The sequence below is a fragment of the Chenopodium album genome, chromosome 4 (genome assembly GCF_948465745.1).
Source record: "Chenopodium album chromosome 4, dcCheAlbu1.1, whole genome shotgun sequence".
In the NCBI taxonomy this organism is placed as follows: Eukaryota; Viridiplantae; Streptophyta; class Magnoliopsida; order Caryophyllales; family Amaranthaceae; genus Chenopodium; species Chenopodium album.
Window position 1 is genome coordinate 13577521 of NC_137837.1, and position 17734 is coordinate 13595254.

The following is a 17734-nucleotide window of genomic DNA, read 5'->3' on the forward strand; positions in this document are numbered from 1 at the left end:
CTTGTTCCATCATTGTTTAAAAGACAGTCAGTTTTCATAAAAGTTCTCCAAGTTTGACATTTGTGAACGAATTTGATTCACATCCTCCTCGTCTTCATTTTTTTTCTTTTTCTGTCCAATTAAAAATTATAACTAAATTGTTAGGTAATGCCAAAATTCTATTAAAAAAAAAGGTAATGCCAAAATTAAATTCAAATAAATGCCTACTGTAGAAGCAAATTTCAATTACAAAATAACATTAATTGACATGGTAATGACCAGATTAACTAAAGATGGATGCCTTAACCACAAGCGGAATCCAATTAAAAAAACAAAAAATACGTTTTAGGTAATGACCAATTTGAATACAGGTAAATGCCAAAATCACAAATAGATGAATACCAAATTCGCACATCACTTCTCCGAATCAAACAGGGTTTGCGAAAAAAATACAATTAAAATTTGAAAATTACAAGTCTATAAGAAATAAATATTTATATACACACCCTACAAAAAAATAGAGTTTGTCTATTACCCAATACTTAGAAATCAATTACTTTTATTATGTTTAAAAATCATGTTATAGATGAAATTGCAAGTATGATTATGTAATTTTTTTTTTTAATAAGATAAAAAGTCAGTTAGGTGAGCACACTTACATATGTGTTCTTGACCATGATTGGAGTTCAACAGTACCAACTTCGATCGAAGGACTTATGATTCCACAGTTGAACATGAAAAAAGAAAAATAAGTAAAACTCTACTTAAGAACATGGCAAGATTTGATAATGAACAATATACTAATTTAGGAATATCCCAAAATTATAGCCACTAAATTATATGATCAATATTTCAAAAATATTGTTTCCAAATTATAATAAGATATAAATATTTTTTTGCTAAAATGTTATGATAAAAATTTCAAAAATATTTTATTCAAAATACAATAAGATAATGATACCATAAATATTTTTTGCAAAAATGATAAGATAAAAATTCCTTAAATCATTTTTTTTGTTTTATGATTAGCGTAAAATTATGATTACTAAACGCAATAGGTAATAACCTAATTAATTATAGCTAAAGATTTACGGTAATGACCTACATAAATAAAGGTAATGACCTAACTACATACAGGTAATTACCTAATCACAAACATATTACAAAAATCGCAAATGAAAATTTTGGATCAAACAGTTCGAAAAAGAAAAAACAAACTTGAATTCTAAATTGAAGAGCAAACCATCGTTATCCATTGACGTTAAAAAAACTGGAAATTAAGCATTTCACATCATCATATTACACACGACTAAGGCTTTTTCCATTCTCAAAACTATCAATAAAGTGATTTTTACATCAATCAAAATCATCAATCAAACCCTAAACGAAATTTATACCCGAAATTGGATGGGGTTTTGGACGGAATTTTGGTCAGAATTTGGTCGAAATTTAGTCGGAATTGTGGTCGGAGTTGTGGTCAGAATTTTGGTCGGAATGTGGTCGGAATTGTGGACGGAATGAAGAACAACGAAGAACAATGATGATTTTATTTTTACTAAATTGTAATTCTAATTTAATTTTTGAAAATGATTTTATTAAGTTTAAAATAGATTTTAAAAAACTATAATTACGTATTCTATAAAAAATACACGTATTCATAATTATACATACATGTATAGTATATTTAGGTATTTAAAAATAAATCAAAAATCGACCAATCACAACATGACACCTCGTCATGTTATGATGTCATTTTTTAAGAATGACACCATAGAATCATCGTACTAAATAGGTGTCTATTTTTGCGAGATAAAATTAGATAAGTAATAGTATATATTATTAGAAGATGGTGTAACCACTAACCATTAACCAACAATATTAGATGGAGCCAGTGATTGATATGATTTTGGGATACTACGTATATTTTTCTCTTTTGTTTCTCAAATTCGGCAAACCACTCGCTACGCTCTCTACAAAACAAGTATACAACCATCTTCAAAAACTAGCATCTAGCAAGAGGCTTAGAATCATAGACCTTATTAGGGCCTTGGATCTACTGAAGCTATCACTTTCTTATTCTTCTTCCAAAAATTAAAGGATCATATTTTTTTCGTGTAATGTTGCTGGATTTAAGAAGAATAATGGTGACAATTTGCTATTGAAAGAGGTCGTTACTATTTCTTAATCAAGGAATTGATGGTGTTACTAATGCTTGCTTTGCTGTTAATGAAATAATTTTATTTTTTTTATTGATAAGAGAAATAAACAATGTATTGGCAAGTTTTTTTTTTTTTTTTTTTTTTTTTTTTGTTTTTTGTTTTTTTGTTTTTTTTTTTTTTTTTTTTAAAAAATTTTATAACGTAAAAATTTTAAGTTTATGGCCTTGTTTGGCAAGTGGCTGTTGGCGGTTGGCTGGTTCACTTGGCTTGTTTGACCAGCTGGTATGTTTGGCTGTTTATAATGGCTTTTGAAATTGGCTATTAAAGTTAGCTGTTTATAAAAGTGTTTGGTAAATTAATTGTTGGTAGTTGGCTGTTTATTAGATAATTTGTGGGCCAACAAGCCAAAAGCCAACAAAAAAGCTATCAAAGCAACTTTTTCATTTTGGCTTAAAAGCCAGCTTTTTCACTGGCTAAAAAGCCAATTACCAAACATATTTTTTGGTTGTTTGACCTCATAAAAAAGCCAAAAGCCAAAAGCTAACTAAAAAGCCACCTAAAAGCCATTTACCAAACATGGCCTATAAGTTTGGAAGACAACTACAATTACATTAAAAATTTAATTTTTATAGCATAAAAATTTTAAGTTTGTAAGTTTCCAAGTAATGGTCAATAGAAAACCAACTCCCACCTTTGGTGCTTTTAGAGGAATCAGACAAGGTGACCCAATCTCACCATATATCTTCATTCTGTGTATGATGAAGTACATATCTTCCCTAATTGCTGAACCTTGTGAAAAAGGTGTTTGGGTGCCTTTTAGTTTCAGGAAAGACTCCGTCTCTATTTCCCACCTCATGTTTAAAGATGATTTAATTATATTTGGAGAAGTATCCCATCAAACTCTCAACTCTTTCTCTATCACAAACTCTTAATCTCTTCTTCTTCCTTTCTGAACAGAAAATGAACAATGCTAAGAGTCAGCTTTACTTCTCCAAAAATTCCTCTGAGCATATCAAAGACTTTTTCTCCTCTTCTCTTAATGTTGCTATCACTGCCGATCTTGGAACCTATTTGGGGTTCCCATTAACTGACAAGAGGCCCTGGCCTCCCCATCCCAAGTCAGTCATATCATTAGAAAGATGAAAGCAAAACTCTCCTCCTGGAAAGCAAGATGCCTCTCTAAAGCTGGAGAGCTATCTTAATGAAGTCCACTCTTCTAAGCATTTCCCAGTATTCTATGCAAGCTTTGCACCTCCTTATTAAGACTTGTAACCAGATTGATCAAATGTTGTAACAAGTTCTTCTAGGGAAATGACCAGGATGCTAAGAAGTCCCCTCACATATATAGCTTGGAACTATCTTTGTGGTCCCAAGACTAAGGGAGGACTTGGTTTTAGGAATACCCACCTTCAAAACCTAGTCTTGCTTGCTAAATTCTATTGGAAGATTCATAATGGGGATAACATATCCTCAAAAATCATCAAAGATAAATACTGCAGAAGGTCCCTTCCCACCCCCTTCAAGTATGGGTCTCATATTTGGCAGACAATGGGTAAAGGATGGGATGTCTATACCCACTTTACTCAGTGGTTAATAGATGATGGCAAGTCTTGTCTCTTGTGGCATGATAACTGGTCTAGTAAAGGACCTCTTAGAGAGCTCATTTATGGCCCTCTCCCTCCACCCCCCAAGATGATTCTCTTACTCTTAGTAGTATTCTTACTGAGAATGGTTGGTTTCTTGATAATCTCTATGCCTCCCTGCCTCCAAACCTATTCCCTATCCTAAATGCTACACACCTGTTCCTTGAAAAGGAGGATACCCCTTTTTGTTCTCTTGACAAGGGTGATTTCTTTGATTCCTCTACTGCCTACAACTATCTGTGGGGTTTGAGAAATCCTAACTCTACTTATAATGAGGTGTGGCAATCAATATGGCAACTTCCCTGGTAACCAACCAACAAGTTCTTTCTCTGGCAAGTTGCTTGGGAGAGGCTACCCACAACCTTGCTTTTGAACTCCAAACATATTTCAATCTCTCCTAATTGTCCTTTATGTCCTTCTCAGCTTGAGACTATTATCCATGTCTTGAAAGACTACTCCAGAGCTAAGGAAGCCTGGGAATGCTTCTCTCCACCTATAGCTTGTTTCTCACAAGCTTCACTCCCTTCCTGGCTGTCCTCAAACATCTATTTCAATGACATGTGCCAAGTGTGTAACCAGCCTTGGAAACTGACCTTTGCTATTTGCACTTGGAAAATATAGCACTGAAAGCACAAGTGGGTTTTCCAACAAAAATCAATTCTAATCTTGTCTGTAAAATGGCTAGCTGCTGAGCTTTCTTATCTTGCCCTCCCTTCCTCCCATGCCCAGCTACACACTCTCCCTCCCTCTCTCAACTTGGGATCTGGTCATCTCATCCAAGATGCCTCTTTCTTTGAATCTTCAACCTCCTCTAGGATTGCTTGCTTATGCAAGAGTGCTTCTAGGGAGTGGATTGAAGGAATTGCAAGCCATACCCTATCTCTAAACTCTCTAAAGGCTGAAACCTTAGCTAATCTAGCTAGTCTTTTCCTAGTGAAAGCAAGAAACTGGAATAATATAACCATCATGTCTGAGTGCTAGAGGGTAGTGTTAGGGATAAAAAAATCTAACACTGCTATTGATGAGGCTTCTTTCCTATATATGGTTTGCAGGGACCTCCTTCACACAAGCAACTCCCACCTGATGAATGTTCCAAGATAGAGACTAAACAAAGTGGACAGTCTGGCCAAGAGAGCAAGGCGGACTCTAACTCTATCTAGCTCCACTCAGCCCCTCAACCTAGCTTGGTTAGAGAAATTTAACTCTATGTTGTACTGCCCTGAAGCTGATTGTACTGAAGACTCTAATAGGAACCTTAGTGTTAAATTTGGGCCTTTATGCCACCTTACTTAATGGTGGCATGCCACCAAACTTACTAATACTTTGTACTGCTATGACCGTTGACCTTATTATTTAATCTAGATCCTTTCCACACAAAAAAAAAAAAAAAAAAAAAAAAAAAAAGAAAAAAAAACTATTACATTAAAAAAATTCCAAGTAAGTAATAATAGGTTAATTAGCAAAAATATTTTAAATTCACTAATATTAATTTATTAAAAATCAGTAACTTTGATGAAGAAGTTTAATAGAGATCAGAATTTGCAAAAATAATTTAAATTCAAATAAATTAGTTTAAGTTCATTTTAGTAAAATAAAAAGAATTTAAGTTCATAAAAAAAAAGGTGAATTCGGGATTTTATAAAATAAATTGAATATACTTTTATTGGATACATTCATACATTTATAGAACTACTATTATTAATACTGTATTACGATTAATTGTATGAAAACATTTTTTGCTTGAATATGACAACGTATAATTCATTTCATTGATTTGGCTTAGATCTCTACACCAATTATTTAATGATGGAATTTATATCATATAAATTGATGTTTTTTTAAAGGTAAAAGCTAATGAGCGCCCTCGGGCCTTATTAGATTAGAGAATTAAAAGTAAAAATATTGGATTAAAACTGTTAGTTGAGACGAACACTACAAGAGGGGGGTGAATTGTATGTGAGTTCATATTGACTACTTTTTACGGAATGTAAAACAGAATGTAAAGGAACTTAGCTTGAAATGCACACAATATTTTACAAGGAAACCTTTCAGGGCCCAACTTGAAGTAAAACCTCGACCCTTCTAAGGGGTTTCCAAATCAAGCCAAATCACTATAATAGGGCAAACTTCACAAGTTACAAACCTATTATAGTCAGACCTATACTCACAAGTTCTAGAATGAACTTGTTACACAGTAGGACCCTATCCTACCCAATCTAAGTCCCAAACTTAGATTCACTTGTATTCCCTGAGTACCACTCACTCAGCTTCAACCTAGAAGCCTACACAATTGTATGCAAAGATAAATACACACACACACCCCCAAGAACCCAACCAATTACAAAGTATAGACTCTAATATATGAGAGGCAAGCTACGCATGAAACCCGAAACTAATATGGCAAAGATATAGATATGGCAAACATACACAATTAAGCACACTTCGATTTCTTCACGCATAAAATCGTAGAAAATTATGAATTCGGATCTCTACAGTTTATACAAGACTTGCTTGTATAGAAAGTAGGGTTTTCAAAAGATAAACATGTTAATTTTCCAAAATCAAAAAACACGATTTTTAAGTAAATCTTTTTAGAAGAAAATCTTTTAGGAAATTTATCAAAGATAGATTATCTCAAAAAATAATATGTTTTTGATGACCGGTTTTCAAGAAAATAAATCTTGTTTGAAAATCTTTTCCTAAAAACTTATCTTTTTAAACTTTCCAATTTTAAGAAGCTTGCCAAGTTTTTGTCACATTTCTAATAAATCTCATGCATAAACCTACTTAACATATTTACAACAATTCTAAAAGATAAAGACTTAACAAAACTGTATTGATGCATAAATACTTTGTTTGCATAGGATACTTGGGCTTCCCGCAGTCCAGGACTAAGTTCCTGCTGTCAATTCTATTTTAGTTCTAAACTAGAACTTTGCAGGCCAAGTTCTTCCAAAACTTGTTGTCTTCAACGCAGACCAAGTAAACTCCTTAACTTGCTGCCTTCAGGTTCCTGTTATTCGTTAGTTCTTGTGTGGGAACTCTTCTTCTATCTTCCCTAACTTTACTTGAGTTCTCTTATGAGTCTTCAAAGGCTAGGCTACTCTTCCACTTCCCCAAAGTCAACTTCACTTGTCTTTGTTACAACACTTAGAGAACTCTTATTAGTTTGAAGTTTGCTTTGTTTAAGTTCATCATCATCAAAACCCTTAAGCGTCAACAAAAACTAACATTAGTTACACCAAATGACGCGTGATTTTTTCATGCTTTCCTAACTTAATATTATTTCAACCAATATAATTATTACTTATCTAACACCCCGAGGCACTCGTTACCAAGATCCTTTTTTTAATAATCCAAATTGTTTTGTACAATAATATGCTAAAGTTTGTGAGGATCTTAAGGTACCAAGTCCAACAATACAGTTTAAAGGGAATGAATAGCCATTGTTTTCAAATAAAAGCATCGGGTGATAAAACTCCTAGTAAGATCAACGCACAATGCCGTTGTCCACAACACAAAAGGCGCTGCGCGAATGTCATCCCATACTCTCCCACCAAGCAAGGCAACGTGTTGGTAAGTTTTAATTTTTTTGGCCTTTCGTATAGTTTAATTTATGGACGTATGGTAGTCATTTATGAGATGACCGTGATAAAATCATCATTGATTTGAGTAGAGAAAATTTTGTGTTCTTCAAACTAGGGATGTAATTTTGAGTCTTCAAATTTCGGAAAACTTGAGTATTATGTTATTATAATTAGAGCATTTGACAGTTTGGGCTCTTCAATTTTGGGGGGATTTATCGTTCCTTTGACTTCTATGTTTTGCTCTTCAAGTTTGTTGTCACATAGGTGAAAGAAAAGTTCACCTAATTTGAAAGTGAACTCTAAGAGACAAAGTATGGAAGTCAAGTAGACGATGAATCAACCTAAAATTTAAGAGTAGAAATCGTCAATTGCTCTAATTAATGATAATAACTAATTTTCAATTTTTAGAAATTATTCCACCTTTTATTAGTAGTCGATTGCTTTGTGTGTATCTTGTTATGTTGTTATATTTGGCATATAGTAATTTTAGGAGTTTAGGCAAGTTAGGTTTGCTGTTAATTTATTGTATTGTATAAGTGTTTGTGTTTATCAATGCATAGTAAGTATTTTTCTCCGATTCTTCTCTAAGCCAGTTTAAGTGTTTAACAACCTATCGTAGCAAAAGCTTATGGCGGTTGCTACTTGTGAGTGAAGTGGTTGAAAGCTTTGTTGTTTGCTCTTGGTCATTCAAAGCCTACGTAAAGTGGTATTGTGATAGTCAGTTGGCTTTGCATATTATTAAAAATTTAATATTTTATTATCGTACGTAACTTATTGAGATAGATTGTCATTTTGTTTGAGATGAGCTGTTGAAGGATAATCTTTCAAACTTCTATATTCTAACAAATAATCAATTTGTGAATATTCTTACGAAGTCATCATTTTGTTCGAGATGATGAGTTACATTTGCTATCGATTGTACTATGTGTTTATCAATGCAAAGTAAGCCATTTCTCCAATTCTTTTCTACTTTGACACTTTTAATTTGACTTTCTTTTGTGATTTGAAATTTTGAATTAACGTATTCGTGTGGTGTGTCAATCCTTTGAATTGGTTCATCATATTTGAAGGCATGCCTACTTTGCTAATCCGTAGTAAAAAATTATTGAATTAATGAACCTATAAGTAACATTCATTTATTGAATGTTCAGGTTTAATTTGCTATGGACCGGACATTATATGGGCGACATTGCTAGCTTTAGCAATGTATCTTGTGCTCTTTTGGTTCATTGTCACGGTCCATAATCTTTTGATGCTGGTATTCTATTGCTTTGTATGCATTTACTTTCCTTGGCTAGATGTCGGTTCATTAACGGACTACATCTTTAGATCACCCACCAATCAAAAAAAAAAAAAAAACCAACCACCAAAATTAGCATATTCTATACGAGGACGACTACTTGTGTATCCCTATCTCTACTATTTAAAAGTATGAGATAATTCTTATGAATAGCATTTTGACAAATATATTCTCTAAAATATTTATTTATTTGATTATCCTCATTAATGTTAATTAGTTCTTTTTTTAAACTCTTAAAGATAGTGCGCGGATATTTATACCCCTACATATATTTGTTTACATATTTTCTCTGATTATTGTTCTAACAACTAAAGTTGTGATGCTAGCCCAAGCCGAAAGAGCTTATCCAATATTGTTAGCTATGACGCGGTTGAGTTGGTCCACTAACAATTAATGGTGCCAGATTGCTTGCCTTTATAAATAGAGTCAGCAAAAAATTAACTAGGGTATTTAATTTAAGACTGGAATCAAAACTTATTAATTAGGATATCCATTGAGCTTATGAACAAACTTATACATGTGAGTGGAAGTACTGTTACATATTAATTGAGTGAAAAAAATGGAAGTAAGTACTAGATTGTGTATTCTACATTGAAGAAAAGTGAAAATTGTGTCCACTTTATGATAACTTCCTTTTATTATCATATAATTTTCAAGTGGAACTTCCTTGGATTTATAAATTGGACACTTATGACGAGTGCAGCTCAGAGTTGTTTATCAATATCATAGTTTTTGATCTAGAACCTTGAGCATAGGTTCTGGTTACGATTAACGAGTAACGAGGTCGGGAATTAACTTGCCTGTTGCAACAGGTTTTTGATAGTGTTGTGTGGCAAACCTTTATTTTGACCTCACGATCGCGATCGATTGAAGATATGTGATGCCGCCACTTATAGCGAAAAAATATAGAGGAAGTATATACTTACACTGCTTTTTCGTATTGCACCATATAGGTTGAGCATAATATATTTGGTAAAAAAAAGAGATAAAAGGTAAAAATACAAAATTATGTAATGTAAACAAAACAAAAGAATAAATATGAAAAAGTTAGGGTATGTTGTGTATTTACAGTGTGAAAAAAGATATTTTTTGTCCTACAAATAAAATGGTGTAATATTTGTGAAAAACCTAGATATAAACAAGTGGTGTGATATTAAAAGAATGGAGGAAGTATATATGTTGCCTACCTGATCCCATGTTGCTAGCCCAACTTATATCTAAAAATTACTGTATTATTGATGAACGGTTGAAGTGACTAGTGTTTGCTTCATTACTCAGTAGGTTGCTTGATTTTTTGAATTGGGTAGATATTTATTAAATGCTCTTGTTTGCCCACATGAATCATAATTAATCAAAGCATTTTGGGTTATTTTAGAATTCTAATCTAGTTTTAAAAATGGGCTTAATAGTCAGTATACAGTCTCTACACGAGCATATTTATCCAAAAACTACACATAAATATATCAATTTTTTATTTTAATTTGAAGAGTTGTAAATAAAATAATGATACATCTATCTATATAAGGTAATACTTAGACGTATATGATAAGATATGATAATTAAAATCATAATTATTGTTACAATTTTAAGAAGTAGTAATTTAATTAGGGCTAGGTAATCTAAAAACCAATCCAAATTATCGGTGTTTTTTTCCCAAATTAATTTGCTTATTTGCGTTGTTGGAGAATAATAAGAAGGATGATGAAAAACATGTATATATGACGAGTCTTGCATGATCTCTGATAAAATATGCAAACAATCAGATTTTGTTTCTGTTTTCTTGGCTGTTGTATGTACTACAATTACATGAATATTTATACATAAGTCATAAACGTTAAACCTAATAGAAATGGAAGGCAATAAAATCTCATATGGGGCTTTACCATGTAAAATACGAGTAGGAGTACGGTTTATAAGATGAACAGCCATATGGACATAATCCCCGCAAATTCGATTGGCAAAAATGCTTGGAATTGGAGCGCACGAGAAACCTCCAAAATATGTCTATGCTTTCTTTCAACCCGACCATTTTGTTGAGGAGTTCCTACACATGAAGAGTTGAATAGAGTGTCTGGTTTATTAAACCAATTAATCATGGAAGTAAATTCAGTGCCATTGTCAGAATGGATAACATTGATGGTTTGGTTTTGTTGAACTGGGTTTTAATCATAGGAAAAAAATTACGAAATCATGTTGTCACTTCCGTTTTGTCCTTGATCAAGTATGCCCACACTGCCCTAAAACAGTCATCAACAAGGGTAAGAAAATAACGTGCACCATAATTACTAGATTTTGTATAAGGACCCCATAAATCGCAATAATGAACCAAATAAAAAACATCCAAAGCTCTATTATCACTCAAAGAAAATACATTACGAGTTTGTTTTGCTCTAAAACACACATCACATGATGCTAAAGTTTTCTTTACTTTGCTATTACTATTAGCACTAGAAATAAAAGATATAGCCTGACTGGAAGGATGACCGAGCTGTTTGTGAAGAAGAGTAGCAGACTCCACAGAAGTATGATGGGAAAAAGCTTGTTGTGGTAATGGCCAAAAAACATACATCCCATTCCGAAACTCAATCAGGCATCCTCGAAGTGCGGTCCTGTAAAACACACAAACGTTCATTAAATGTCACCAAACAATTTGCATCAGTAATTAAACGACTAATAACAATTAAATTGCACTTCAAATTTGGAACATATAAAACATTCTGAAGAACCAATCCAGACACTAATTGTACACTGCCCTGTTTCGTGGCACAAGTTTGAACCCCATCAGGTAAGCTAACAGGAGAGGGAGTTATCTCTATATGATAAAAAAGGGACTCCAAATTTGCAGTCATGTGATGCGAAGCCCCAGTATCAAGGAGCCATTCATGCTTACCATTCAATTTGTCTAACGGAGATGAAGAATCAAGGAAGCAAATGAGACGTTGCACCTGTTCTGCTGACAAACCAGGGATAACAGGTGTTGTATTGGAGGAAGAAGAGTTGCTTCCCAGATTGTTGGCAGTGGAAGCATTGGCAATGGTTGATGTGCCTCGGCCTGATTGTGCCCCCCCTCGGTTAGAGGTCTTCCTGCCTCGACCTCGACCTTGTGTGCCACCTTGAGGAAAACCAATATGCTTATAACAGAACTCATACTCATGACCAGTCCGGTCACAATGTGTACAGTGGAGCGGTGTAATAGCTGTGGGTTGCTTAGGAGGAAGGGGTACAGTGGAGTGGACTGCAAAACTCACCATCTCAGCCTTATTATCTCGATCACGAACAATGTTTTTGTGTCTCTCTTCTTGAGTCACAAGAGAAAAAGCCTTGTTCAAAGTAGGAAAAGGGTCCATACCCAAAATTTGAGTACGAATTGCACCATATTCCTCATCATCTAACCCCATAAGGAAGTCATGTGGACGATCACGCTCCACCCGCAATTTGATTTTAGCAGCAGTTTCACACTTGCACCCACATGTGAGGTCTTCGGATCCATACAAGGCATCCCACAAAGCTGTAAATTTGTTATAAAAAGTAACAATATCTGCCCCTTTTTGACGAAGGGTATGATATTGAGTTTTCAATTGATGAATTCTTGGTCCATTAACAGTAGCATACCTCTCCTTCAAATCATTCCAGAAATCAATTGCAATTTTATGATTGACAACACTAGATTGAATAGACACATCCAAAGAATTAAACATCCAACCGCATATAGTTGAATTATTTGAACGCCAAGCAATAAATTCAGGGCTTTTCTCATCAGATGGTCTTTCAATTTCACCATTTATAAAACCATGCTTATTCTTTCCCTCAAGACCATTGAATTGAGTATAGCCTTAGACCATACATCATAATTTTCTCCAACAAGAACACATTTAGTAATAGGCATACCTGGGCCTTCGGAAGGATGAAGAAAGTAGATTGAAGAGGTGTCATGAATCAGTTGGGGTTGCTTGTTCTCTGTTTTGTCGTCTCCTGGCATGATGATTGTACAAAAAAAAATTTGCTTTTATATTAGGGGAAAAAGCAAAGACAACCACACTTGAGGGGAATTAAAAAAAATGAAGACAAATCAGGAAAAAAAGATATTGAGATAAGTGAGGAAAATAGGAAAGAAAAAAAAAATAGGATCACTAAACCATGTGCTGTGATACCATGATAAAATATGGAAATTTACTGCATTACATGAGTATTTATACATAGGTCATAAAGTTTAAACCTAGTAGAAATGGAAGCTCAATGCGTTGAATTCAATTCGTATATTGTATTAGTGTCAATGTAAAATCTTATTAAAAGAGATTTGATTAATGCGGTTGGTGTTCGTCATTTTTTTTTTTTAATTTGAGCTAAAGTTAGGTATGAATAATCTGGTATGAAATTTATCCAGCTTAGCACAACGACGGAGAAACAATAGTATGATATAGATTACGTATGAATTGACATCATTCTAAATCTTTAACACGAACATTATTCCATGTCATGGATTTTTTTGCGAAAATGAGAGTGTAATTGAATCCAAAAAAAATGTGCAAAGGCAAGCTGATCATATTTATTAAAAAGAAATTGGAGTTAGCAATCCATTTTGCCGGTATCAATAAAAGGATTATTGCAATTCAATTGCTTACTTTACATTTTTGAATTACTATAATCAATTCACTAACAATTCTAAGAAAGTATTTTATTTGCCTATTATTATAGACAAATTATTTCTGTATTATCTATGGAAATCGAACCCAAACTCTATAAAACTATATTTTTGTATGATTTCTTATTTCTATCGCACTCATAGAGCATGGAATAAACCATGAATATATCTTGTATGTTTATGGATGTTTAACATGAGCCTAACTTTATAGAGATCCCTAATAGTATATTTAAAAGAAACTAAAGGTTTAGCTTGATAAAATGCTAGCTAGGAGCCGGATTGAATCGATTGACAGCTTTTATGAATTTGGACTGCAACCCAGTTTACCCAAACAAACCAAACTATGGGTGCTAAACTGCTAAATCACTAGAACATATTATATGATTGGCGTTTATGAGTAGAACGTACTAATAAGAAGTTTAAATGTCTTATACAAAAATTTAAATGATATAAAGAAGTATCTAGCAATTTATACAATAACAATGAACATCATGTAGTTATTAATATATATTGTCTTATTTTACAGTGTACGACAATTCACATATTACATGTACACATATATTGGGTTCATTACAAAATTCATGAAGCTAATTTAAGAAATAATATCATTTACTAAGGAGAATGTGAGGGGGGTGGTGGCCGAGGGGCCTTGAAATATGGGCAGGAACATAGAGGTGGTAATGATCGAAAAGGCGGTAAAGCTGATGGTGGTGGCGGAAAAACACTGCCGGGTTTGGGAGGTGAGGGACGAAATCTAAACCAATGTCTTGCTCGGTTGGCAATTGGGGGGATAGGTTGTGGATAATTTGGTGGCCGTCTTCTTCTTCCTAACTGCGATCTATGCCTTGTAAGTTCTTCTATGAATTGATCAAGTTTTCGTGTTGAACTATCTTTCAAGTCTTGTGTTGTGGCAATGTTAAATACAACACAATGTTCTAACAAAACTAGTAACAAAATAATGTGTAATATTGGAGACAGCCTCATTGTTGCGCTGTGGTAGGAATTTAGTGTAATTGATTGATCTTGTAGTATAAGTAGCCATTACATGAAATTTGGGACATAAGAAAATAGGTGTAAAAATTATTGGAGATGTTCAATGTATTCACATAATTACATAAAGAACAGCTGTTAGTTTTGTGCTTTTAATGTTATGGTGCATTGAGATGAGCATAATTCCTCGATATATGGGATGTGTGTAAGTGTATTGGTATAATGTGTAATAAAGTCACTCAACAACCATGACAAAATTTTCATAAGGTTGAGGAGGTTAGGCAGTGGAATTACTGGAATATATTCGCTCCCTGTCTCGTATCCTAGAGGTTTAGGGATCAAAGTGTTAGGAAATTAGGGTGCAATTGTGTTTGATTAATGCGGAACAAATCAATGAAAAATAAGAATTGAGAAAAACAATAAAGAAGATAAACAAACAACACAAGGATTTACATGGTTCGGTCAAAATAGACCTACATCCACGGGTGGGGGATTCGAGAGCTTCTTCACTATAATGGAGAAAGAAACAAGAGAATAATACAAGGACTCTTAAATCTAATGGCTCAAGGTATGATCTAATTGATCAACTAAAGGGTCCTTTTATAACATAAGGAAACCCTAATAAAACCCTAAGATTGTTCCCCAAGTATACTCAAATAGCCGTCATAGAAAAGATATAATTTTAGGAAATATTCCATAAATTATCCTAGAATAACCTAACTACCGAGCTATAGCTCGGCAGCTAGCTCATGCCTGCCGTAAGTCCTCATAGGGCCGAGCTATAGCTCACTCGCATAGAGCTATAGCTCGCAACCTCGTTGAAAATTTCCAGCTTCGTCAGGTTTTCGTAAAACCGTCATAACTTTCTCGTTTCTTATCGGAATTGGGCATATGACCTATCGTTGGAAAGTTCTTGAACCAAGCTATCACCTAAAACTTGAATCACCTCAAAATCAGTTGTAGTTTGAGAGATATAAGCGTTCAAATTCAGCCCTACTAGATTTCGAGTCACAATTTAACAATCTCCACCTTGACTTGAAATCGACCAAAAACAAGGTAACTCCACCTTGAACCAAAAACCAAGAAGTAATGCTCATAATAAAATATAAAACCTCCACCTTAAACAAAACTCCATAAGCCTACTCACATTAGGCTATCACCAAACGGACATCTTCCATAACTTGTGAACCGGTGCGTCTCCGAACGCAAAATTCCGTACACAAAACCATCACATGGCTTAGATTGAGAGTATAATGTCCCGACGCCAAGCATGCTTATCAAAATTGACCAAACTCTCTTCAAACAGTTCTTCATCTCAAAAAATCAAACTAAAAAAAAAAAAACTTAAGCAATTCTAGAAAAATAAATATTACATCAAGAATTACTAAATTGCAATTTTACTTAGTAAATCACAAAAGTACCAAAATTGAGATAAGAAATAGCATAACTAGAACAAAATTTAATGCATAACCAAGATTGCTACTTTATTGCAAACGAAAATAAAAAACAATCTATCATAGAGTCCATACCAAAAATCCACACGGTTTCTCGTTTTACCAAGAGATCTCAAAGTGAAACTTATCATGAAGAGATCGTAGAAACCGCAACCCCAAAGCTCGTAACCCTAAAGTGCATAATCATAATCATCATCGTTGTTGGCCATATTTGCGGATTTGTCCTCATTGGACTTCTCCTCATTCTTCTTCTTTAATTTCCAACACTCGGCTTTGATGTGACCCTTCACATGACAATAGTTACAAACTTTTCCTTCACCAAAATTCTTATTACCACCATGAGCAACTAAAGCATTATTTTGAGCCGGATTATCAGATTTATTAACCAATTTATTGTCAATTAAATCTCTTTGAGTTAAGGCATCCTTAACATCCTCCAAACTCAAATCATCTCTACCATACAATAAAGTATCTCGAAAATGCTTATACGCAGGCCGTAAAGAACACAACAACCTAATAGCCATATCCTCATCATCGATCTCAACATCGATGTTTTGCAAATCCATAATAATAGAGAAGAATTCATCTAAATAAGACTTAAGCGGGTTACCTTCTTCTAGACGAAGATCATGAAGTATATATTTGAGTAGAAGACGGTTGGTCACGTTCTTTGTCATATAAAGTGACTCCAACTTCAACCACAAACCCGCAGAAGTCGTCTCCTTGGCAACCTCTCTCAAAACATCATCAGAGAGACATAATTGAATTGCCGAAAGAGCCTTCCAATCGATCTCCTCCCACGTATCCACCGTCATGCCCGAAGGCTTGTTGGATACACCTTCAAGAGCCTTGTGACAGCCACTTTGAACCAAGATGGCTTTCATCTTCAATTGCCATAGGCCAAAGTTCACTTGCCTATCGAATTTCTCAATATCAAATTTCATTGGCATAATTTAATCAAACTAATCTATAAACACCTAAACCTTAAGACCTTAAAACCTTGGCTCTGATACCACTTGTTAGGAAATTAGGGTGCAATTGTGTTTGATTAATGCGGAACAAATCAATGAAAAATAAGAATTGAGAAAAGCAATAAAGAAGATAAACAAACAACACAAGGATTTACGTGGTTCGGTCAAAATAGACCTACATCCACGGGTGGGGGATTCGAGAGCTTCTTCACTATAATGGAGAAAGAAACAAGAGAATAATACAAGGAGTCTTAAATCTAATGGCTCAAGGTATGATCTAATTGATCAACTAAAGGGTTCTTTTATAACACAAGGAAACCCTAATAAAACCCTAAGATTGTTCCCCAAGTATACTCAAATAGCCGTCATAGAAAAGATATAATTTTAGGAAATATTCCATAAATTATCCTAGAATAACCTAACTACCGAGCTATAGCTCGGCAGCTAGCTCATGCCTACCGCAAGTCCTCATAGGGCCGAGGTATAGCTCACTCGCATAGAGCTATAGCTCGCAACCTCATTGCAAATTTCCAGCTTCGTCAGGTTTTCGTAAAACGGTCATAACTTAGCTTTCTCGTTATTTATCGGAATTGGGCATATGACCTATCGTTGGAAAGCTCTTGAACCAAGCTATCACCTCCAATTTGAATCACCTCAAAATCAGTTGTAGTTTGAGAGATATAAGCGTTCAAAGTCAGCCCTACTAGATTTCGAGTCACAATTTAACACAAAGCTTATAGGATTATTTGAGGTATTTCCGTAAATTTCTTTCTTACCCCAAAAGAAAATGATAAAACTCTTTTGACCTTATGTACATGCAACATTTGATTTTTTTAAAATTAAAAAAAAAAAAAAAAAAAAAAAAAAAAAAAAAAAAAAAAAAGTAATACCAGTATATAGAGATTCTATTTTACTTAACAATGATTAAATATATATATTGACAAGTGTGGAATAACAATTGTTTCAATAATTATACGAATGATATATACTACGTAATATATTAATGGTG

The 17734-nt window shown here is 33.9% G+C and overlaps 1 protein-coding gene across 1 annotated transcript; it reads right to left on the reverse strand.

Moving 5' to 3' along the window:
• Positions 1-10856: 10856 nt before the first annotated feature.
• Positions 10857-12647, reverse strand: LOC145627683 (uncharacterized). The gene is made up of 3 exons (XM_081680041.1): positions 12557-12647; positions 11360-12500; positions 10857-11277 (listed from the first exon to the last, which is right to left on the reverse strand). Exons 1-3 carry the CDS (start codon positions 12645-12647, stop codon positions 10857-10859), a joined length of 1653 nt encoding a protein of 550 aa, XP_081536167.1.
• Positions 12648-17734: the final 5087 nt, after the last annotated feature.

Coding starts and splice junctions, on each gene's coding strand:
- LOC145627683 (XM_081680041.1), bottom strand. CDS start 12,647: ATGCCAGGAGACGACAAAACAGAGAACAAGCAACCCCAACTGATTCAT. Junction 12,501..12,556: donor TCATCCTTCCGAAGGCCCAG/GTATGCCTATTA, acceptor GTATGGTCTAAG/GCTATACTCAATTCAATGGT. Junction 11,278..11,359: donor TTATATGTTCCAAATTTGAA/GTGCAATTTAAT, acceptor TGTGTTTTACAG/GACCGCACTTCGAGGATGCC.